The sequence below is a fragment of the Telmatherina bonti genome (genome assembly GCF_933228915.1).
Source record: "Telmatherina bonti genome assembly, chromosome: 12".
In the NCBI taxonomy this organism is placed as follows: domain Eukaryota; kingdom Metazoa; phylum Chordata; class Actinopteri; order Atheriniformes; family Telmatherinidae; genus Telmatherina; species Telmatherina bonti.
Window position 1 is genome coordinate 25,689,041 of NC_136610.1, and position 20,332 is coordinate 25,709,372.

Here is a 20,332-nt window from a genome sequence, read left to right on the forward strand (position 1 = left end):
CAAGGCTTGTTTCGCCTTCAACACAAATATTACTTTTCTGTTCGAACTTATCTCGTTAAGATCTTACGCGCACAAAAGAAGTGAGATGGAGTAGACTTATGAGAACAAAGAAACAGCTGCGTACAGCGGAAAGTTGCGAGAGGGCAACGAAATTAAGTCAAAGTACAAGAATCACGGCGATCGAGAGTCAAGGGCCAAGAGAGAAGAACAAGGGAGGACAAAACAAAAAGAAGAAAGGAAAAAGTTAAGTCCAGAGCGCGGGTCCATTTAACTGGACCCTTCCTCCTAGGTCCTGACCAATCGCAAACCACTAATAGTCAGAAGGCTGGTCAGTCTTACCCAATCAGGTCAGCTTTGATTGTTAACCAAGAGGGTAGGAGTGATTCAGGTCTTATTTCACTGCGGGCCCTGGTTCCTTTCTCCCATTTCATTAACATGATCATGATAATCAAATTATTAACTTTGTTTCTTAGCTTTAAGCATGGCAATCAACATTCTGGGGACTCATGCAGATGTTTTGTTTGCTTGAAAAGGGAACATTTACCAATAGTAATACTTTTACACATGAAACCCAATTGTTGTATATTTCACATATTTCTTATCAAGTGTGGATTAATCCATTGGCATGACTTGTCTTCCTCAGCCGATGAATCCTGAAAGAGTGTTACATTCTTATCCATTCCTATTATTTGCTTAACAGGGGTTCCAAACTTGGAAAGATATATCCAACATTATGTAGTAAAGTGTTCATGATTGATTCTGATGTGTGATCAGTTCAAGGATTTAAATCACATATGAGAATGAATAAAAAGGGAAACTTCAGTCAAACCTATCAACAAAAATCATGTAGGCTACATTAAACCAGTTAGTGAAAGGAGATTTAAGACACAAAGAAGTGCATCTGGAGTTTCTTCCCGTGGGAAGAGGGGTGGATCTGTCACCCAGAATGTATATTCGGGGAGGATCAAAGCAGAGTTGCCGGGTCTCTCTCCTGGCGCCGTTGAGTCTTATCTGGAGGTGTAAAGGTGTCATTTTGACAAGAGCCAGTTGCTTAGTTCGATGTGACATTCCGTATCTATTGACCTAAGGGACTGTAAATTGTGTTAGAGGTTTTGTTCAGACCATCTGGTTTGGGGTCTGCAGGAGGTCCTGAAAGAGAAATCTGGAGGTAAATGTGAATTGTGTGTTTATCTGGGGGGAAAAAGAAAAGAAAACTAATACACCCGAAGCCGTCCTCCTCTTTCGGGTCACAAAAGGTCATTTTCTCCAGTCCTCTAGGATGACACCCCCTGACTGCAAGAGGAGATCAAGAGCCCATAATTTAATCCTGCCAAGGAGAAAAAGAAAAGGAAAATAAAAGTTGTTTTATTCCTCCTGGAAGAGCCTTGGAGGCTACAATATAGACCGAACCATGCAATTAAATGAGTTGAAGAAATAAAAAACAAACAAATTGGTCCTGGACCAAGCACTTTTCTGTTGATCAGTGGGACAAAATATCTATAAACAGGACCAGAAGTCTGACTGAGAGGAACAGAAAACACCTGACTGTAGCGGAAACATTAAATGATTGTTCAACAAAATATCAGTTTATGAGTGATGTAATATGTATTAAATTATCTTATTTGTTTGCTTTTTAAAAAAAATATTTCTATTGAACGAGAATTAGAAAATAATGTGAGGATTTTCATAAATTTTTTATTTATTATTACTTTAGTCAGTTTGAGCTTATTTCACAGGAAGCTGTTCCTTTCCTTCTTAAATGAAAGGGTATGAATAAATATGAGCACAACTGTACATATATATATATATATATATATATATATATATATCTTCAGTAGTCTTCATTTTCCTTTCTTTTGCTCACTCTCACTCTCCCTCTCTCTCTTTCTCTCTCTTTCTGCAGTTTGTTGCTCATCCCAACTGTCAGCAGCAGCTTCTAACTATCTGGTATGAGAACCTGCCTGGCCTCAGACAGCAGTCGGTTGGTGTGAAGTGCTGGACAGTGCTTGGAGTAACAGTCGGTTTGCCCTTCCTGGCTGTCGCCTACTGGATCATGCCATGTAGCAAGGTACAAATACACAACTGTTTGCGCAAACGTGTGCCACTGTTGGTTTTATATTCAGTGAAACAACTTAGAGAATCTTATCTTGTCTTCTAATTATGTTTTCCACCTACTGTTCACGATGTCCAGTTACATATTTGACTGTGGCACCAATACTTTCTGTGGCTCATCAGAAGCCGCTTTCAGCTTTCATTGTTGCTTCTTTACACATACACACATTTATCTGATAGATGAAAAATATTTTTTTGTTGTTAAAACAGTAATGTGGTATTGACCTCACATTCTGGAACAAGGAACAAGAGGGTTGCATTGTGAGGAAACAGAGAATCCATCCTGTAAAGATTCAAGGCGTGTGTTTGTTGTCAAAGGTCAGTGTTTTCATACAGCCTCATTATCTGTAAGTATGGGTGGATAAAAGTTGTTAGTACTCTAAAATAACAGTTAAAAAAACTACTACTATTATTTATCTTTTTTATAGATCAACCAAAGTGCTTGACATAACAACAGTAGCATGCTAAAGATATACATCATCCAAGCTATACTGTATTTTATGGCTTTTACGCTGGGACTGACATGACACACTTTCATTATTCATGTAATTTATGAAAGTACATTGGCAGAATGGGAAAGTTAAAGTAGAACTGCCATTGATGCACCTCAGTGAAACTGGGAAACTACCCTCATTAATTCATTGCTGCTCCTCCTGAGTAACTCAGCCATCCCAAATGAAGACAGCTCAGCTCCATATTGCTGTCCTTACTCACAGAAAGCTAGAATCATGGAGTCATCTCATTTACAACAATATGATGTGTAAGAGTCGACTTTAGTCGTGGATAATCCCACAGCAGATGTTAAATATGGCAACTAATTTTTTTTTTTCATTGCCTTTATGTGCATCAAACCTTCCAAACACTGTTGCTGTTCAGGTCTCAAAGACTAGTTCCAAACATTGAGCTCAGGCAACAGACAAGGAAGACATTTAAAAGGGTTTTTTGTCAATTAAACATCTTGGTTCTGTCAGTCAAGGCAGCAGCTGCCTAAAGCATCCGAATCGAGTGGCTGATGACTGGACTGGAAAGGCTGGCTGTGACCAGTCAGTTGGCCTGAGCAGGGCACCCGATTGTGAACCCTGAACTGACATTTTTCAGTGGTTGTGTTTGTTTGTGGGTGTCAGGTGAGGAGGTAAGAAGGCATTTTGGCACACAGGCTGACATGTAGGCAGAGCTTAGTGTTGCCTGGCTTAGAGTGACTGATGTTTGTTTTAGTGCTTAGAGATTGGGGAGAATATGCAGATGAGGATTTTAGAGTGAAGCTAGTGAAGTGGAGTTCATCATCTCAGGTGTTCACGTGGAGATGAGAGATGGAAGGCCACACTCAGACAATCACACACATACAGATGACTGGCAAAGAATTAAAACAGAACCACATAAAGGAAAGGGACACAACATAACTGACACTGGAGACAGAAAAACATATTATTTTAGAAATAAAATCTTAATTTTTAGATTTTAAGAGCATTGTATCCTCAAATTATAAGCCCAGGGCCAGAGGCTCTTGATCACATATTGTTAATGCTCCATCAAGGAAATTATAATTTGTAAAGTGACACAATATGAGGCCACACAGGAACTCGGCAAGCAGTTATGCAAATCTGCTCATCAACCTGGATAATCCCCCACCACCTCATCATCAAGTGCTCTATGTATATGTGTGCACACTAAGATTCAATGATTCAGAAACAGTTTTGAGGACCATTGGCTCATGTCTGGTGTTACTGATGAATAAGTCACTTTGCAGGAGAAGGATGAGAGCAGCTGATGTCAAGTGTGCATGAGATGATGGGGAGCTTCTCTACCACTGAGACATGGATTAAATCATGAGGCACTAGCTGCATTTGATCTCCGTGCTACAAGAACACCTGTGAATGCAAATGTGTGCGTGTGTGTGTGTGTGTGTGTGTGTGTGTGTGTGTGTGTGAATTTGTGCATGATTGCATTTGATTATGAATCAACCAACCGATGAGCCAGTCTGCAATTTTGTGACGAAGTAGAGAGAGCAGCAAAATGTTGCAGACTGGAGATATGACATGATAATGTGGAGCTGCAGAGCTTCCTGCTGATCTTATTGTTGTGTCACTTTTGGTTTCTTTTTGCTTTGTTTATTATTTTAAGACTGGTAACCCTTGAAAGGTTAAAAAGGCAGAGCTGCCAATGACGGGATAATAAAAGATGCTGAATCAAACAAATAACCAAAGGACTAACAAGATTCTCATTTGTGCAATTTGACAGTTGCTCAGTGCAGACAAGAAGTGTATAATTCATTTTGATAATGAAATAGATAATCAAAGATCAGATCAGAGTAACACGTCAACACAGACAGTGACGCACTGCAGAGACAAAGCTTTGATGTGTTCTACTTGGCTGTGTTTAGTGTGCTCTCATGCACCTGAAACTAATCATGCCATTTTGTTCTGCTCATCTCATCAATTGTTCATCTCTTACAGCTTATATTCCTCATTTTGATTGCACAACAACACACACATATGAGAACTCCAAGTCCTATTAAAGTGCATACGGGCCTGGAGATATAAACAGATATCATTACTTTTGTTATCAAAACTCAGTGATGGAATATTAAAGTTTCAAAAGCAAAAGTTTAGAATAGAATAGAATAGAATAGAATAGAATAGAATAGAATAGAACATGAAACAGTGTCTGCAACTTACAGAAGTTGCTCAGCTCATTCAGGATGGCACATCAATCCACGCTGTGGCAAAGTCTGCTGTCTCTCCCAGCACACAGTTAAGAGCATGAAGGACATACTAGGCGACAGTTCACTAGTTTCTGCATAATGAAGATGCCCCACACTCCCCACACCCACCTCAGCTCTGTGCCTCCAAGTTTAAGATCTACAGTTTTAAACGTGGCATAAGACACTAGAAAATTGAAACTCAAGGCAAGATTGAGGTTCTGTAAAAGGAATGTCTGGCACTAGATTACAACTCTTATGGAACATGAACTGCTATTTTTAACAAAATGAAAGAAAAAAAGTATATAATCTGTTGCTTTAAACCAATTCATGTGTAGACTGTGCACCATATACACATTTTTTGGCACAGTAAAGTAACTTCAGGGTTTTTACTGCCATCAAGGTGCTTCACTTCTCAATGTCATGACAACATATGATAGATAGACATATAAAGATATAGATATTTATGTATATATTGCGCCCTGCGATGGACTGGCGAGCTGTCCAGGGTGTACCCTGCCTGTCGCCCAAAGCCAGCTGGGATAGGCTCCAGCTTCCCCGCGACCCGGAATTGGATTAAGCGGTTCAGAAAATGAATGAATGAATGAATGTATATATTGCCTGTCTATAACAGTGAGTTAATACTATAATATATACATATAAAACTCTATTAACTTCAGTCAGGAAAGCTGATAAATTAATATCACAGGACAAGCACGCAGAGGGCTAAAGAAAAAAGAAAATTGCAGACACACACTTTTTCTGGCGCAGTGATTTTAATTATCTTCCTTTCTAACACTTTGTAACATCCATAAAAAGCAAATTTGGAAAGACAGCCCAAGCAATCGTGTTAGAAAACAACAAAAGAAAATTTTATATCTCACTGGTTTTAATAAAAGCAAACAAATTTGATTTTCATGTTTCAGATATCAGCAAGAGCAGAGCTGCAGCACTATGACGTCAGCATTAGATAAGAATCGTCCACACTGATGTTCCTCGGTGAATCCAAGGGTTCAGAGAAAAAAGACCCTCATATGCTCTCACCCTTTTTGTTGTGTTTTAGTGCTTTTTTTAATGTAGTGGCCTTATATACAGTAGCAACTTATCTGAAAGATACCCTTCCCCGCATCAGCTTTGCAGCAGATGTCATGACATTGAAAAGCTCCTGAATGCCAGTGAAAGCCCTGAAGTTACTTTAATGGGCCAAATAAAATGTGTATATGTTGCACAGTCTACACATGAGGAGTTGGCTCAAAGCAGCAGATCATAAGGTTAAGGACAAAATAAAGAAACGAGAACACAATGACACAAAACAATGATTACTTTCATGCACAGGTTAAGTGGGTTACAAGGACAGGAGCACAGACAGACTAGGGACAAGTCAAACAGGGAAAGGAAGACTCCACAGAACAGAAGTGGGTGACAATGGCAGAGCTAACATTATATATCTTTAGCTCTTCCATCTATATTCATGACAAGTTAAATGAGCTAGTACAGACCACATAAAAAATAAAGTTGTTTTATTATTGTTGAAAATGATCACTTAAAAAATAGTATGTTCCCCTTTTTTTTTCTGCCTCACATAATGGATTACTCAGATTGGATGTCTGTCTGGGTGTAGTGTACATGAGTGTTTGTTCTCCCAGCTGAGGCTATTTAACCGAGGAAGGGGACTCAGCGGCTCCATTCTGATCTTATGAAATTTGCATTTCACACCAGACTTCATTTACTCACATTGCACACGCCTGCAAGCCTCCATGCCTGCAGCCACAGTTTGGATCTTGTCACCATAATGCAGATAAAGAGGAAACCCTATGCTGTTTGCAAGATTTGATCTGGGTTGACCACATCCATTAAGCTAAGAGGGTGAAATAGTCTTATCAGCACAGCTGAGCAGCTGAGAGAAATGAAGGAGGCTGAAGATTTAGGGGAAGTTTGTCAGGGTTAAGAATTACAAGACAACCTTTTCCTGCACAGTTTAACAGTGTGTGTCAGAGGGGAGGAGTTTCAAGATCTGATGTGTTACTGTGCACGCAGAGTGTAGCGATGTCCTGCGGGTAGTTAATATTGAACACAGCAGGTTCAGAGATTGCCAAATAATAGTATCTCAAATGTCTATATGGGGTTTGAAGTGTGTGCACGTGTGTGTGCATTTGTGTCTCCTGGCTTACTTTTGTGCAGTCTGTATGGTGACACATTAAAGCTATTTTTGCAGTACCTTGCTATATTATGTCCTCCCCATATGGTGCATTTCCACAAACTGTTGATTGTTTGGCATCGAGTTACTGTGGCATCATGTTGCTATGAAAGTGTTTAAACACGTCATTGAATTTCAGCAGCTGCTGCTTGTCTGCTAAGATGGTTGTGTAGTGGTGCCTTTCAGCGTTTCATCTCTGAGGACTAGACTCTGAAACACAGTAGAAAGCATTAGAAAGAGAACAGATGTTCTGTTTGGAAACATTTCTAAAGGGTGCGTGCTTCTTCAGCTTAACTTCACCAAGAAAATGTGAAACATTTTTAGTGTTGATTCACCTTGGTGACAGCTCTAAACTACAACTGCACATGAAAATATGCAGTATGGGCTATGATCTTTTCTCAATCTTTTTACCCTCAGCTTGGTCAGATCCTGCGGAGCCCGTTCATGAAGTTTGTTGCTCACGCCGTCTCCTTCACCATCTTTCTTGGCCTGCTGGTTGTCAATGCTTCTGACCGCTTTGAGGGCGTCAAGAACCTTCCCAATGAAACCATCACAGACCATCCACGACAGGTGTTCAGGGTCAAAACCACCCAGTTTTCCTGGACGGAGATGTTGATCATGAAGTGGGTTTTGGGTGAGTTTCCATCTCTCAGAAATCGTGCACAAATTCTGTGACTGCAGTTACAGCCAAATAAAATGCACATAAATCAATTACAACCCTAATTTAAATGTAGTTTAGATGTGAGAAATTTAAATTAAAACATTTTACAATGATTTGCAAATCCTTAATATGTAATTGATATACAGCTATGTAGTGTTGAAACTAATAGTTACCTTTCCTTTTAGTTGTGTTTTGCTCTCTATAATTTAACACACATTTTCAAAGGGAAACAGGTTTGCACTGCAGGTTGGTCACTCTTTTACTATGAAGCCATGCATTTGTAACCCGTGCAAAATGTGGCTTGACATTGTCTTGCTGAAATAAGCAGGGATATCCCTGAAATTGATCTTGCTTGGATGTTGCATATGTTGCTCTAAAACCTGTGTCTTTCAACATTAAAGCTGGGGTAGGTAATCTTGCTCAGAGACATTTTTTTTTTTACTCTGGATGAAGTGGTTCCTCATCCTGATAGTAGTCTATAAAATTTGTAATCATGAACAATAAATAGTTAGACCCCTCAGTTTACTGTAAAACTGTAAAAACTCCGACCAATCAAAACGTTCAAGCTGTATGTATGAAGAGCCAAGACAGGGTGCTTACACATCTTTCTAGCTATCCAACATTACCTACCCCAGCTTTAATGGTGCCCTCATAACTGTGCAAGTTATTCATGCCAAAGGTCCGTTTAAGTTCCCTTATGTACGTAAACCGGGACATCTGTTTCAATCATTGTCACATGTCACCACCCTCATATTCCCATGTGCCTTTGGAGTTGCCAGAGTGGATAAGTCAGTTCATACAGTTGTGGGCATTGCTGAGCTCAGAGTTCACTTCCACCTTTTTAGGTGCTCTTTATTTGGCGGTTACCGTATCATCTTTTTGCTGGTTCTCTTCAATGTTTTCACTGTTTGCCTTGGCCAGAGATCTCTGACCATGCTGTATTTCAACATGTTGAAGACATCAGATTCAAAATGAGTGAATATTTGCAAAACAATAACAAAAAAAGCACAATAAAGTTCATCCATTTGAACATTACATTTATTTTGTAATTAGTTAAAAACAATTGTTTTCATTTACTTGATACAACATCCCAACTTCTTGGAGTTGGGGTTATGGAAAGGGTGGCCTGAATATTCTGGTATTGATGGCACTGGTGGGAAAAGAATCAAAATCATTTTGACAAAACACATATGAAAATGTAGTGAATGCATCTCAAATGACAAAATCAAAGTATTGCTAATAAATTGGGATTTTTGTACAATTTTTAGACTTTCTTACAGAGTTTTAGGTGTTACTATAGTAACATCTTCAAGGAGAAAGAAAAAGGAAACATAAAAACAAAGAAGTCAGACACTATTACAACATATTAAATCAAGTTTTCCGTTGATATTGATCAAACATTTATATGTCTTAATTATTATCATGAACTAAAACATAAAAGAATAATTAAACTCAGAAATAAAACAAAAATAGAATAGGTCATAGTGGGAGGTTATTGCTGTGGAGAGGAATGACTCTTTAATGCAGTACTTTCAGAAGCCACTGACTAAAATCAGTCTTTTGTTAAATCAGCATGCTGTGTGAAAAGATCAGAAGGTATTTATGATACCATCTGTTATGAGCAGTTTCTGCAACTGTTGGAGCATGTTTGGAGCAACACATGTGCAAACCAATGTGTTCTAAGCCAATTAAAAAATCACACAACTTTCAAATTATGTATAAAAATAGATGGTATTTAGTATTTCATATTACTACTATTTTAAATTCATGATTTGCAAATAATTTCATTCTGTTTATATTTACTTGTTATAGACAGATTCTAATATTGTCCATCTAAATGAAAAACGTGCAAGAGGAGCAGGTAATGCTTCCTGAGCTTTTTTTTTTTCTTTCTAAACACCCCCTCTGCAAATGAGTACAGGTTATGCAGAAGGTCAGTAAACGTTTTGCTCCTCTTTTGATATAAAGCATAATTAAAATTTTATACAGCACCATACCAACCAAGTGGATGAAAGCCAAGGCCGTAATACAACAAGCCATACTCTTTCATCTTGCAAAGATCAAACAAAGGTTAACTACAGTGTGGATTCAGCACAATCCAAAATTCTTCAAGCACTGTCCATGCTGAGCTGTAATGATAGGCTGGGACTAAATTCAAAGTTTTACCTGAAATGTGATGCTGAAGAAATATTATATGGAGAGATGGAGTAAAAGAAATTCAAGAAAGTTGAGTGGCTTGTGCAGACAGATACAAATGCACTAGTGTGGAGTGTGTGGCACACACAAAAAGCATATGGAAGCCAGAAAACAGAGGCGGACGACAAATAACGACAAACTTGAGAGATAAATAGCCAGTGGCAATATGTCAGGTCTCAGCTGCTTCCCATCTACTGATGTTCTTTCTGCCATTCACACACATATAACAGTATTACATGTGCAGCTTGTGTATGTTTGAGCACATGTGGTTATGTTTTTATTTGTTGATGTGGAATAGTGTCATTTATTCCCACACGGTCATTCTTGGCAGCAGCTGTTTATATGCAGTTTATGTGGATGTACTGCAGGGTGCATGTGTGTGTGTGTGTGTGTGTGCAGTGACTGGTGGCTTTGTTAGAATGCATAATTGTAATTCCTGCAGCATTCTTTGAAGGCCGGGTAACTGTTAGAAATAATACTGATCAGGATCCCTTTTGCGAGGCAATTTTCTTCTTATTTTGGCTCCAAACGATAAAGGACTCAGTTGTTTCATTGAAGGAATTAGGTTTTCCACTGTGTGTATATATGTGTGTGTGTAATATTTAGCATATCTCTCATGGGTTTGGTTTGAGAGGGTTTGGAATATTAAGCTTTGTTTTAATCATATTTTTCTTTGCTTGGTTCTTACTGTGCTTGTACTGTGTTTTGCATTTTGCATAAAAGGTTCAAAAGTTGTATTAGTTCATCAGAGCTTCTCCTTATTGTGGTGCTTTTTGCTTCCACAAAGGGCGTGATGAAGGTTACATAGGAGGTAGTGGAGGTGTTTGACAATGTTTGTTCTGTTTGTTAGTCTGCCTGTTTGATAGCAACTTTTCACAAAAACTAAATGACCTGTTTTCATGATTTTGTCCTAAGAATGGGCCTTGGTCTAATTTCAATTCCATTTAAATTTGGGAGTGATCCAGATCACCATCTGGATCCAAGATTTTCTTTTGATGAATTCATAATCATTGCAAGATAGGATCGTTTTCAGTATATATGAGTCCACAATAAATAGCCATGGTGCTTTGAAAAAAATACTGGAAAAAATCCCAACTGGTTTTACAAGAAGTCAAAGACCAATCTGGATCCAAGCTAAATTTTAGATACTACAATCCAGAACAGGAAAAAATAGGGAATTTTCATCACTGCAGCAGAACAAATTAATATATAAACATGCAACGAGCACAGAAATTTAGCCAAGACATTGTGGAATCTTTATCAGTGATTTTAGGGATCTGATAGTGTTAAGCGTACAGATAAATGAATGTGGGACTATAACATGGAGTGGAAATCACAATATGTGTGGAAAATAAGCTGCTTTCCGAGTGCTACTCTAGTTATTATTATGTGCATTTTTTTACTTTCTAAAGCATATAAGAGTGATAATTGTTGTGTTCTGTATGTATGTGTCCTCTTTCAGGAATGATTTGGTCAGAGTGCAAGGAGATCTGGAGCGACGGGCCCAGGGAGTACATCATGCACCTCTGGAACGTTCTAGACTTTGGCATGTTGTCAATCTTTGTAGCATCCTTCACAGCCCGGTTCATGGCATTCCTCAAGGCATCCAAAGCCCAGCAGTATGTAGACATGCATGTCCCAGATGAAGACCTCAGCAATGCATCACTGCCGGACGAGGTGGCTTACTTCACTTATGGTACGCAGTTTTGTGAGAAACTCTACTGATGCCAATAGCGTTTCGCAGCATTACTGTACATTCGTTTAAAATATGGCAATGTTTTATTTCCTGCAGCGCTTTCAAATTCTTACTCTTTCTTTTCTGCTTGCTCAGCCTTTTTTGATATCTTTGTAGCTGTCCTATTCCTGAGATGTTTTAAGAAAATCAATTTCGGTTTTCACAGCAATGCTTCAATTCTTATCTATCCCACCCCCTGCCCCCACTATGTTCCACAGAAAAGACCAATTTGACACAACATGATAAAAGCTTTTTCTGGGATTCTTCATTGTCATGCTGCATTTGTGAGTGATAGCAAGCTTAAAATCAGACAAGTATTTGTGTAAAAAAAAGTCACAGTAACAAAAACTCTATGCTGGCACGAGGCCTGTTTACATCTGGTAATTTTATTCTTGTTTTGTAGGGTTTTATGGAGTACTAATGAGAAATCTGTGTTTTACTGACAGAAGAACACAGTTGCTGTGTTTTTATTTTGGATTATCTAGGATGAATTTAATGGGAGAGCTAGGCTAATAGCTGCTTACAAGGAAAGCTCTCAAGCATTATATAGAGAATTAACTAAACAAATAGCAAAAGCTAAACATAGAGAATTTTACACTCTGTCAGTTTTGCTCCACATTTCTCAACCAAAGAATGTTTATGTTAGCACTTGCTTTTGTGTGCTTAAAATGGACTTTTGTCAGGTTTGCTGGATAACTGCATAAAGCTGCTTACTGTAGAGCATTACTTTACCTCCTGTGAACACTGAGATCTGATTGCATTTGGAGGTGGCCTGAGTTGCACATGGAGGAATTCTTTTAGCAGCATGGATAGAAACTTCTTACTGAGATGATGTGCTTCCTGTCAGTGAAATATATCATGTTCTGCACTGGACCAGATACCCTTGGCTTTAATAGACAGTAGGGGTGTAAAGATACACGTATCCACATTTGGATTTTTTGGTACGTGATGTTTAGTATGGTACAGAATCGAGGCGCACCAAAAGTTCCCACACAGAAGAGTTCTGCATTGCACATGCAGCCTCTGGTTAGAGGATGTTACGTCTAGCAACAGATTTAGGGAGAAGTCAGAGCTTTCTGTTGTAAAAAAAAAAATCTCCTGTTTGGGAGCACTTCAGCTTCCCAGTGAGGTAAATGGGAAAAGACAGGTGGATGGCAAGAAAGAAGTCTACCAGTGTTTTGCTGAGCTGTGTTCAAGACCCGTTCCCGTCAAAGTCCCACACCCTTCACATGACAGAAGTGTGTTTGAGACAAAAACTTTGTCTGAATGAACTGTGCTTGATCCCAAATTAAACACAGAAAGCATAAAGACTTTTTTTTTTTAAATCAGTGTTTAAATTATTTGTATTTTGAATCAATATAAGAAGCGACTTTGTTATAATTATATTTTCAAACAGTGTTTTTTCAGCCAAACATGTCATAGTTTTGCAGCTAATCATATGTTACTTTATCATATAACAGCACACATGCAATAAAAGTTTTATTTTAAAAAGAAATCATTGAATTGTCAACTAAATTAATTCTTGTCTTTATTTTTCTCTAGAAATGTCCATCCCTACCTAATGCGTGTGTGTGTGTGTGTGTGTGTGTGTGTGTGTGTGTGTGTGTGTGTGTGTGTGTGCAGATCTTGTGCTTTAAAATAGAGAAGGCATATCCCCATTTAGGCCACATTTTTATTTAAAAGTCCTATATTGGAGAATTTACTGCAAGCTGTCATGTTTACACTAAAGTAGTGTACAGGTACATCTCAGAAAATTAGAATATTAAGAAAAAGTTGTTTTTTTTTCACTCATTTCAGAATGTGAAACCTACATATTTTATAGCTTCATTACACAAAGAGTGAAACATTTCAAATGTTCAACCCTTGAAATTTTGATAATTGTGGCTTGTAGATAATAAAAACCCAAAATGCAGTGTCTCAGAAAATTAGAATATTGTGAAAAACTTCAATCTTAGAAGTTATGGTGTCACACCATAATCAACTAATTAACTCAAAATACCTGCAAAAATATCGTAAACCTTTAAATGGTCTCTCAGTCTTGGTCAGATGGCTACGCAATCATGGGGAAGACTTCTGACTAGACAGATGTCCAGAAGACGATCATTGACCCTCCACAAAGAGGGAAAGCCATAAAAGGTCATTTCTAAAAAAGCTTGTTGTTCACAGAGTGCTGCATTCAAGCATATTAATGGAAAGTTGAGTGGAAGGAAAAGCTGCACCAGCAAAAGGCATAACCGCAGCCTTGAGAGGATTGTCAAGCAACATCCATTCAAGAATTTGGGGAGCTTCACAAGGAGTGGACTGAAGCTGGACTCAGCACATCAGAAGCGCCTACACACAGACGAATCCTTGACATGGGCTACAAATGTCACATTCCTCGTGTCAAGCCATTCCTGAACCAGAGGAAACAGTAGAAGCGTCTCACCTGGGCTAGGGAGTAAAAGGACTGGACTGTTTATCAGATGAAAGCAAATGTTGCATTTCATTTGGAAACCAAGGTCCCAGAGTCTGGAGGAAGAATGGAGAAGCACAGAATCCATGTTGCCTGAAGTCCAGTGTGAAGTTTCCACAGTCAGTGATGATTTGGGTAGCCATGTCATCTGCTGGTGTTGGTCCACTATGTTTTCTGAAGTGCACAGTCAACACAGCATCTACCAGGAAATTTTAGAGCTCTTCGTGTTTCCTTCTGCTGACAAGCTTTATGTTGATGCTGATTTTTTTTTTTTTTTCCAGCAGGACTTGGCACCTGCCTATACTGCCAAAGATACCAAAAGCTGGTTTCAATCAGCTTGGTGTTACTGTGCTTGGTTGGCCAACAAATTCACCTCATCTGAACCCCATAGAAAATCTGTGGGGTATTGTCAAGAGGAAGATGAGAGACACCAGACCCAACTATGTAGATGACCTGAAGGCTGCTATCAAAGGAACCTGGGCTTCCATTATACCTGAGCATTGCCACATGCTGATCACTTCCATTGCCATGCCGCATTGATGCAGTGATTCATGCAACAGGAAGTCAAACCAAGTATTGAGTGCATGGAAAAGAATATACTTTTCAGAAACCTGACATTTCTGTTTAAAATATGTTTTTTTCATTGATCTTATAAATATTCTGATTTTTTGAGACACTGCATTTTGGGTTTTCATTGTCTATGAGCCACAATCATCAAAATTTCAAAAAATAAATGTTTGAAATGTTTCACTCTGTGTAATGAATCTCTATAATACATGGGCTTCACATTCTGAAATAAGTGACAAAAAATATTGAACTTTGTCACAATATTTAAATTTTCTGAGATGTACCTGTAAACATGACACACTAAAGCAGTTTTGTGTTTTGTTCCCTTACTCAACTGAAAAAGTACAGAACCGGGACCTTGAAACCAAGGTACATGCCAAAGGTGATCTTGGCGTACCGTTACATCCATGGTAGACAGAAATTCTTCATTAGGTTGTCGGCCAGGTGAAAATGGAGTATGTGGAACTGAAGCATCTTCGTTATACCTTGCCATCTGTTGGTAAGGTACAGCTATGGAGTGAGAGAGCAAGGATTTTTGCACCTCTGAGCTGTCAGTGGAGGTAGTCATATGGCTGTATTAATGTCTCAGTGTGAAGGAGAGCTAGCACACTGGGACACAATGACATCCTGGGACCTGTAGGTAGTGTTAATGAGCAAAAAAAAGACTCGCGGTATCTCTATCTGTCTCCCTGCAAAGGACGGTACTGTCGGCCTTTATACTATCCAAATAAGTATGAAAAAAGGTGGATCAGTGCCAGACTCCAGAACTCCAGTCTTACTGCAAACACACGCAGGTTAAATGCTAATTAGCACACAAAATGTGTAAATTTGATCAGATCACATAGACCCAGTATGCAGCTGAGGTTGAGGTGATGAACTCAGACTTCCGCTTCTGCCTGAGTCAGCCAAGACAAGTTCTGCTGCTAACTGTGACTGGGGAATATAAGCTGACCGAGTATTAATGAGATAAATATCTTTGTTGCTCAGCAACCTGTAGATTTTCAGTTATTTGTGCACATAGGCTCCTATTTGATCATCAGTTCACATTCGCATGGTAATGCTTGCAACTGTACTATTACACACAAACCAGTTTAAGTGATTGCAAATTACATCTTAAATTACTCAGCAGAAATATGTACCTCAAATACAATTACTGTTAAAAAATATGAAAATTCACAAGATATTATTGCTGTGAAGATGAAGCATGTTATTAGTTACCAGATATAAAGAAATGCTGCAGACTGCAGGCTTAGTGCTCCAGCTATAGAAGCTACATCAGTGGCGACACCTGCTGGTTGGATCTTTTTTTTCACGAGACATTCACGTTATAAAGCTGTTTTCATTCATTCGCTTATTTTCCAAACTGCTTAGTCCAGGGTTCAGGGTCACGGGAAAGCTGGAGCCTATCCCAGCAATTAGCAGGCGAGAGACAGGGTACATCCTGGACAGGTTGCCAGTGCACTGCAGTAAAGTTGTTTTCTTGTTCTTCAACAGTAACAAAAAAAAGTAAAATGAAGACTTGTTTGCTTGTAGTTCTTCTGCATGTACCTCTTTGGAAATGGACCCCCTGCTCTCATCTCGCTGCTTCTTCTTGAACACACTTCCCTTTATCCTGTCTCTTTGCAGTCCCCCCAGCTCATCCTAATTGCCTTTCCTCCTGCTGCTCCTCCCCACTGTCCAACTTTAAATCTGACTTTCATTTTTCCCTCCTCACTTAATCCACCCTCTTACTGTGAGGCCTCTCAAGCTCATGTTCCCTTAAAAGCTGCGATTGTGCTCCGAGGCAACATCTTTTACAAATATTTAGATACCACAGCGATCTTAAGTGCTTCCTCTACATACTGCAATTTGAAGGAATTTAAAGAACAAGCAATGTGTGTGTACGCACACACTAAAAATGTTTTAGAACACACTGGTTTGTTTGGGTTGTTTTTTTTTTTTTTTTAGGCAGAAACAGGTGAATACAAAGCAGCGCAGAAAAGAAACAATCAAAGTTGTTTTGGTGAATATATTTTGAATTTTCTCCCCTTCTTCTTCCAGCCAGGAACAAGTGGCGCCCATCCGACCCTCAGATCATCTCAGAAGGGCTTTACGCCATCGCTGTGGTGCTGAGTTTCTCCCGAATCGCCTACATCCTGCCAGCCAACGAGAGCTTCGGCCCGTTGCAGATCTCACTTGGACGCACAGTCAAAGACATCTTCAAGTTCATGGTCATCTTCATCATGGTGTTTGTGGCCTTCATGATTGGCATGTTCAACCTTTATTCATACTACCTGGGAGCCAAGTACAATCCTGCCTTCACCACGTGAGTTTAACCCAGTTATGAGATTGGTTTATGGCTGGAGGAGTGTGTGTAGCTCAGATCAGACACTGAATCAGTTTGATCGTCTTGACAAATCCAGAACAAATTTCCTGTTATTTTGATGATATTTGATGTGAACTGTGTCGATAAAGGCCGAGCATCTTGCAAATCCTCATCACAACAGAAACGGTCACATAAGCTCTTGGATGAGATCGTTTTCTCGGTTCATTACATCCATGGTGCTCATCAGTGGCAGAAATCGAACTTTAATCTCCCCTTAGGCTTTATGCTGGCAATCAGGCTGCTTGGTTAAGGTTCCCTTAATAAGAGCTTCCACATATCAACATTGCTAAATTTAATAACAACCCAATTAGGGAACAAGTCACTACTTGGTGTTTCACAGCAACATCTTTCCTCCCCAGTCTGGGGCATTTTCAAATGTTTAATATAAAACTAGATGTGTAAGAAAGCATCTGTCAGTTCTGTTTGTTTTTCCTGTAAGCTATCAGTCTTAACGGTGTTCAGACATGAACTTAAAAACCTCATTTGCGAATAATGCTTTGGAAGTAGTGGGACTAGTTTGCTTTGCACTAACAAGCTCTGCGGCACCAGGCATCTCCACTCATTAAATAAAGTATCACTTTAAAATCAATTTGTTTTATTGACAAGACACAACACAGTAGACAACAAAGTACATAACTGTCTACACAACAGAGTAGACAATGACATCTGTCTTTTCACAAGAGTTTAGTTGCCACGCGAACATCTCCTCTACTCACTGACAGCTTTCTGTCCCGGATGTCTTTGTGTGTCTAAAGTTGTCAGCCCAACAGATTAAGTGAGATAGCTTTTTGTACTTGAGTATTTAGAATTAGAAGGAGATTTTCAGCAACCTTGAGAGCTGTTAAATACACCTGCTGAAGAAATCCATTCACACAGTAACACACAGTGAAACATAAAAGCTGTTAAAACTGTGAAAAGTGTAAATTAATACATAATGCCTGCAAGATATAAATCTAAAACTATTACTTAGCTTTAGCATAAAGAGAGACAAGTGTATTTACAAAACATTTACAACATCAACCTGCTTTAAAGCAGTTTTATCTTCAGTGTATCTTCCTTCATTGTAGTTTATCCACGTCTCATATTGGTCCTCCTTTCATATCAGCCGCAATAAGAGTGACAGCGTTGTTGTCAGATATTTGTTCCAAAGTCATCAATCTTGTGCTGCTGACAGGCTCTTTCTGTTTATCATCACTCAGCTTGGAGAGAAAACACTCTCAGAGGTGTCTCCTTGTCACATGTCATTACTCAGCTCCTCAGAAAAACACTAACACTGAATTAAACGGCTGACAATAAAATGCCCCTCTTCAGTTTGTAATCATACTGTTACATGATGCTTTGTTGTCATCCTGTTGTCTTTTTGTCTTTGCACCTTTCCAGTTTTATGTTTTACGCTTGATGCAAGAAAGCCCAGACTTTTTGCACTGTTTTCATATCTCTTTCTAAAACCGGTCTCCACTTGAGCAGCACAATTCTCTTTGCTTTCTCTTTTTTTCTATCAGTTTTTGCTCGTCAGAGCTGCCTTTGAGTTGAGGGTTTAATTTGGAGATGTCTGCTGAACGGCTCTTTGCATTTCATCAAAAACTTACAATAAATGATTAAAAACAGCACATTTGACAGGAACTTAGAGCATCAACCCAAAGTAATCATTTCTACTTATTATGTCAACTTTTACAGTTGCATTCTTTCTGACTTTGCAGCTTCATTTTCTGTCTGCCTTGAGGTTGTACACTTTTCTCTCCACCTTTCTTCCTTTCTAACTAATATAGAAGCCTTTTCTTTGTGCATGTGCATACCTAAACTGCAGAAACCTACATTCTCTCGTTTGCTATACACCATGTTCATCATTCTCAAATCTTATCAAACAAGTAGACCGGGTCAAAAACCGTAAGCAGAACATCTAATATTTTTTGTTTATGTTATTATGAGCATTGTTTAAATGTTAATATTCTCATATGTTCCTGTCAACTTAAAGGTATTTCAGAATGATTCATTTTCTTATTTGAAAGCAACACAGGAAAAAGATGCGGTTTTAATAAGTTCGAAAGTTAATATTTGATAAGACCATCGTGATTTTGCATTACAATCTGAATTTTCTTTCCTGTAAACTCTGTAAGTGGTTTTCCAGGCTTCTTGAAGCACTTTTCAAAGCTCTTTTTTAGATGCTGGCTGTCTTTGTTCTGTTTGTTGTGCAGTTCATTTGTATCATTAAGAATGGATTCCTAACAATCACTCTTGCATGGAGGTCATTCCTGATAAAGCCTCACTGAGCCGTAGAATAAATAACAGAGTTCAAGTCCTTCTGTCAGTATTATACAACATATTGTACTATAGACAAAATATTTGGCTAATAACTCTTTGAGAGTCCCATTGTGGGAAGTTTTCACAAGGCATCTCCTCAAGACAACATATCATCCCCATCCTACAACAGCTCCACTGCCCCCCCCCCACCCCCCGTTCAATGCCGTATTCAACTATTTAAGTGTCTTCTCTGTACCTACAAGTCCCTCCATAGCCTGGCTTCTCCATACTGTATCTCTCTGGCCTTCTTCCTCATCTGTTGCCTTCGCTCTGCGTGCACCAATCACACGTACATACCAAGCATTGGACTTTGCACACTAAAAGCTAGTCTAATAATAAGCGAAAGAGCGGTACTGTCCAAAGATAAACATTGAAAAATCATAAGAAATCTGGATAAATATTGCTCAAAGCCACTTAAAAAATAACAAGAAAGTCCTACAAAATACACAAAAATGAAGGGTGGATCAAGACTTTTACGCAGTATATATGTTTACCCTGGTCCTACTTTCCAATTTTGTGTGTGTTAATTGATTTATTGTGTTTATTCTGTGTTAATTAATTTGCAACTTTCTGTGTGTGTGTGATTAGACTTCCATTAGTCCAAGCTGACTTATCCAACGCAATGTTCTGCATCTACAGTATCTGCTTTGCTGAGCCTCTGCGCTGGGTGGTCGCAAGTCATGCTTGGTTTCCCACATGGAGCCAAATACCCGAGCAACATGAGGAGCAGACAGACAGAACAGACAGTTATATGTCAGGAGCACAGATAGACAGGCAGAAACAGGGTTTAATGGAGTTGAAATCGACTGTCAGAGAAATCGTGGTCACAGCCCAATAGTCCAACATAATAAAGACTTCTCCCAAAGCAAGGAACAAGCACAGAAAACACCCATGGCTCCACAGATGGAAGTGCCTTATCATTACTAGCCATCACAGTTGTCCCCACTGCAGTGGCATGAAGCAGTCCCCTCCCTGCTTTAGAAACCAATGGCAAAGGCTGATTTTAAAATAAATCAGCATGAGCATGTCTCATCAGGGCGTAAGGAGG

General features: G+C 39.0%; 1 protein-coding gene across 1 annotated transcript in view; it reads left to right on the plus strand.

The window, feature by feature from the left end:
- trpc7b (transient receptor potential cation channel, subfamily C, member 7b) overlaps window positions 1-20,332 on the plus strand; it is a gene marked incomplete at both ends in the record, with an annotated part of 67,174 nt that overhangs the window by 26,754 nt on the left and 20,088 nt on the right. Inside the window, 4 exons of the mRNA XM_079249970.1 lie at window positions 1,904-2,068; window positions 7,425-7,641; window positions 11,327-11,560; window positions 16,659-16,923. Of these exons, the coding sequence (XP_079106096.1) occupies window positions 1,904-2,068; window positions 7,425-7,641; window positions 11,327-11,560; window positions 16,659-16,923 (881 nt within the window). The remainder of the gene's footprint in view (window positions 1-1,903; window positions 2,069-7,424; window positions 7,642-11,326; window positions 11,561-16,658; window positions 16,924-20,332) is intronic.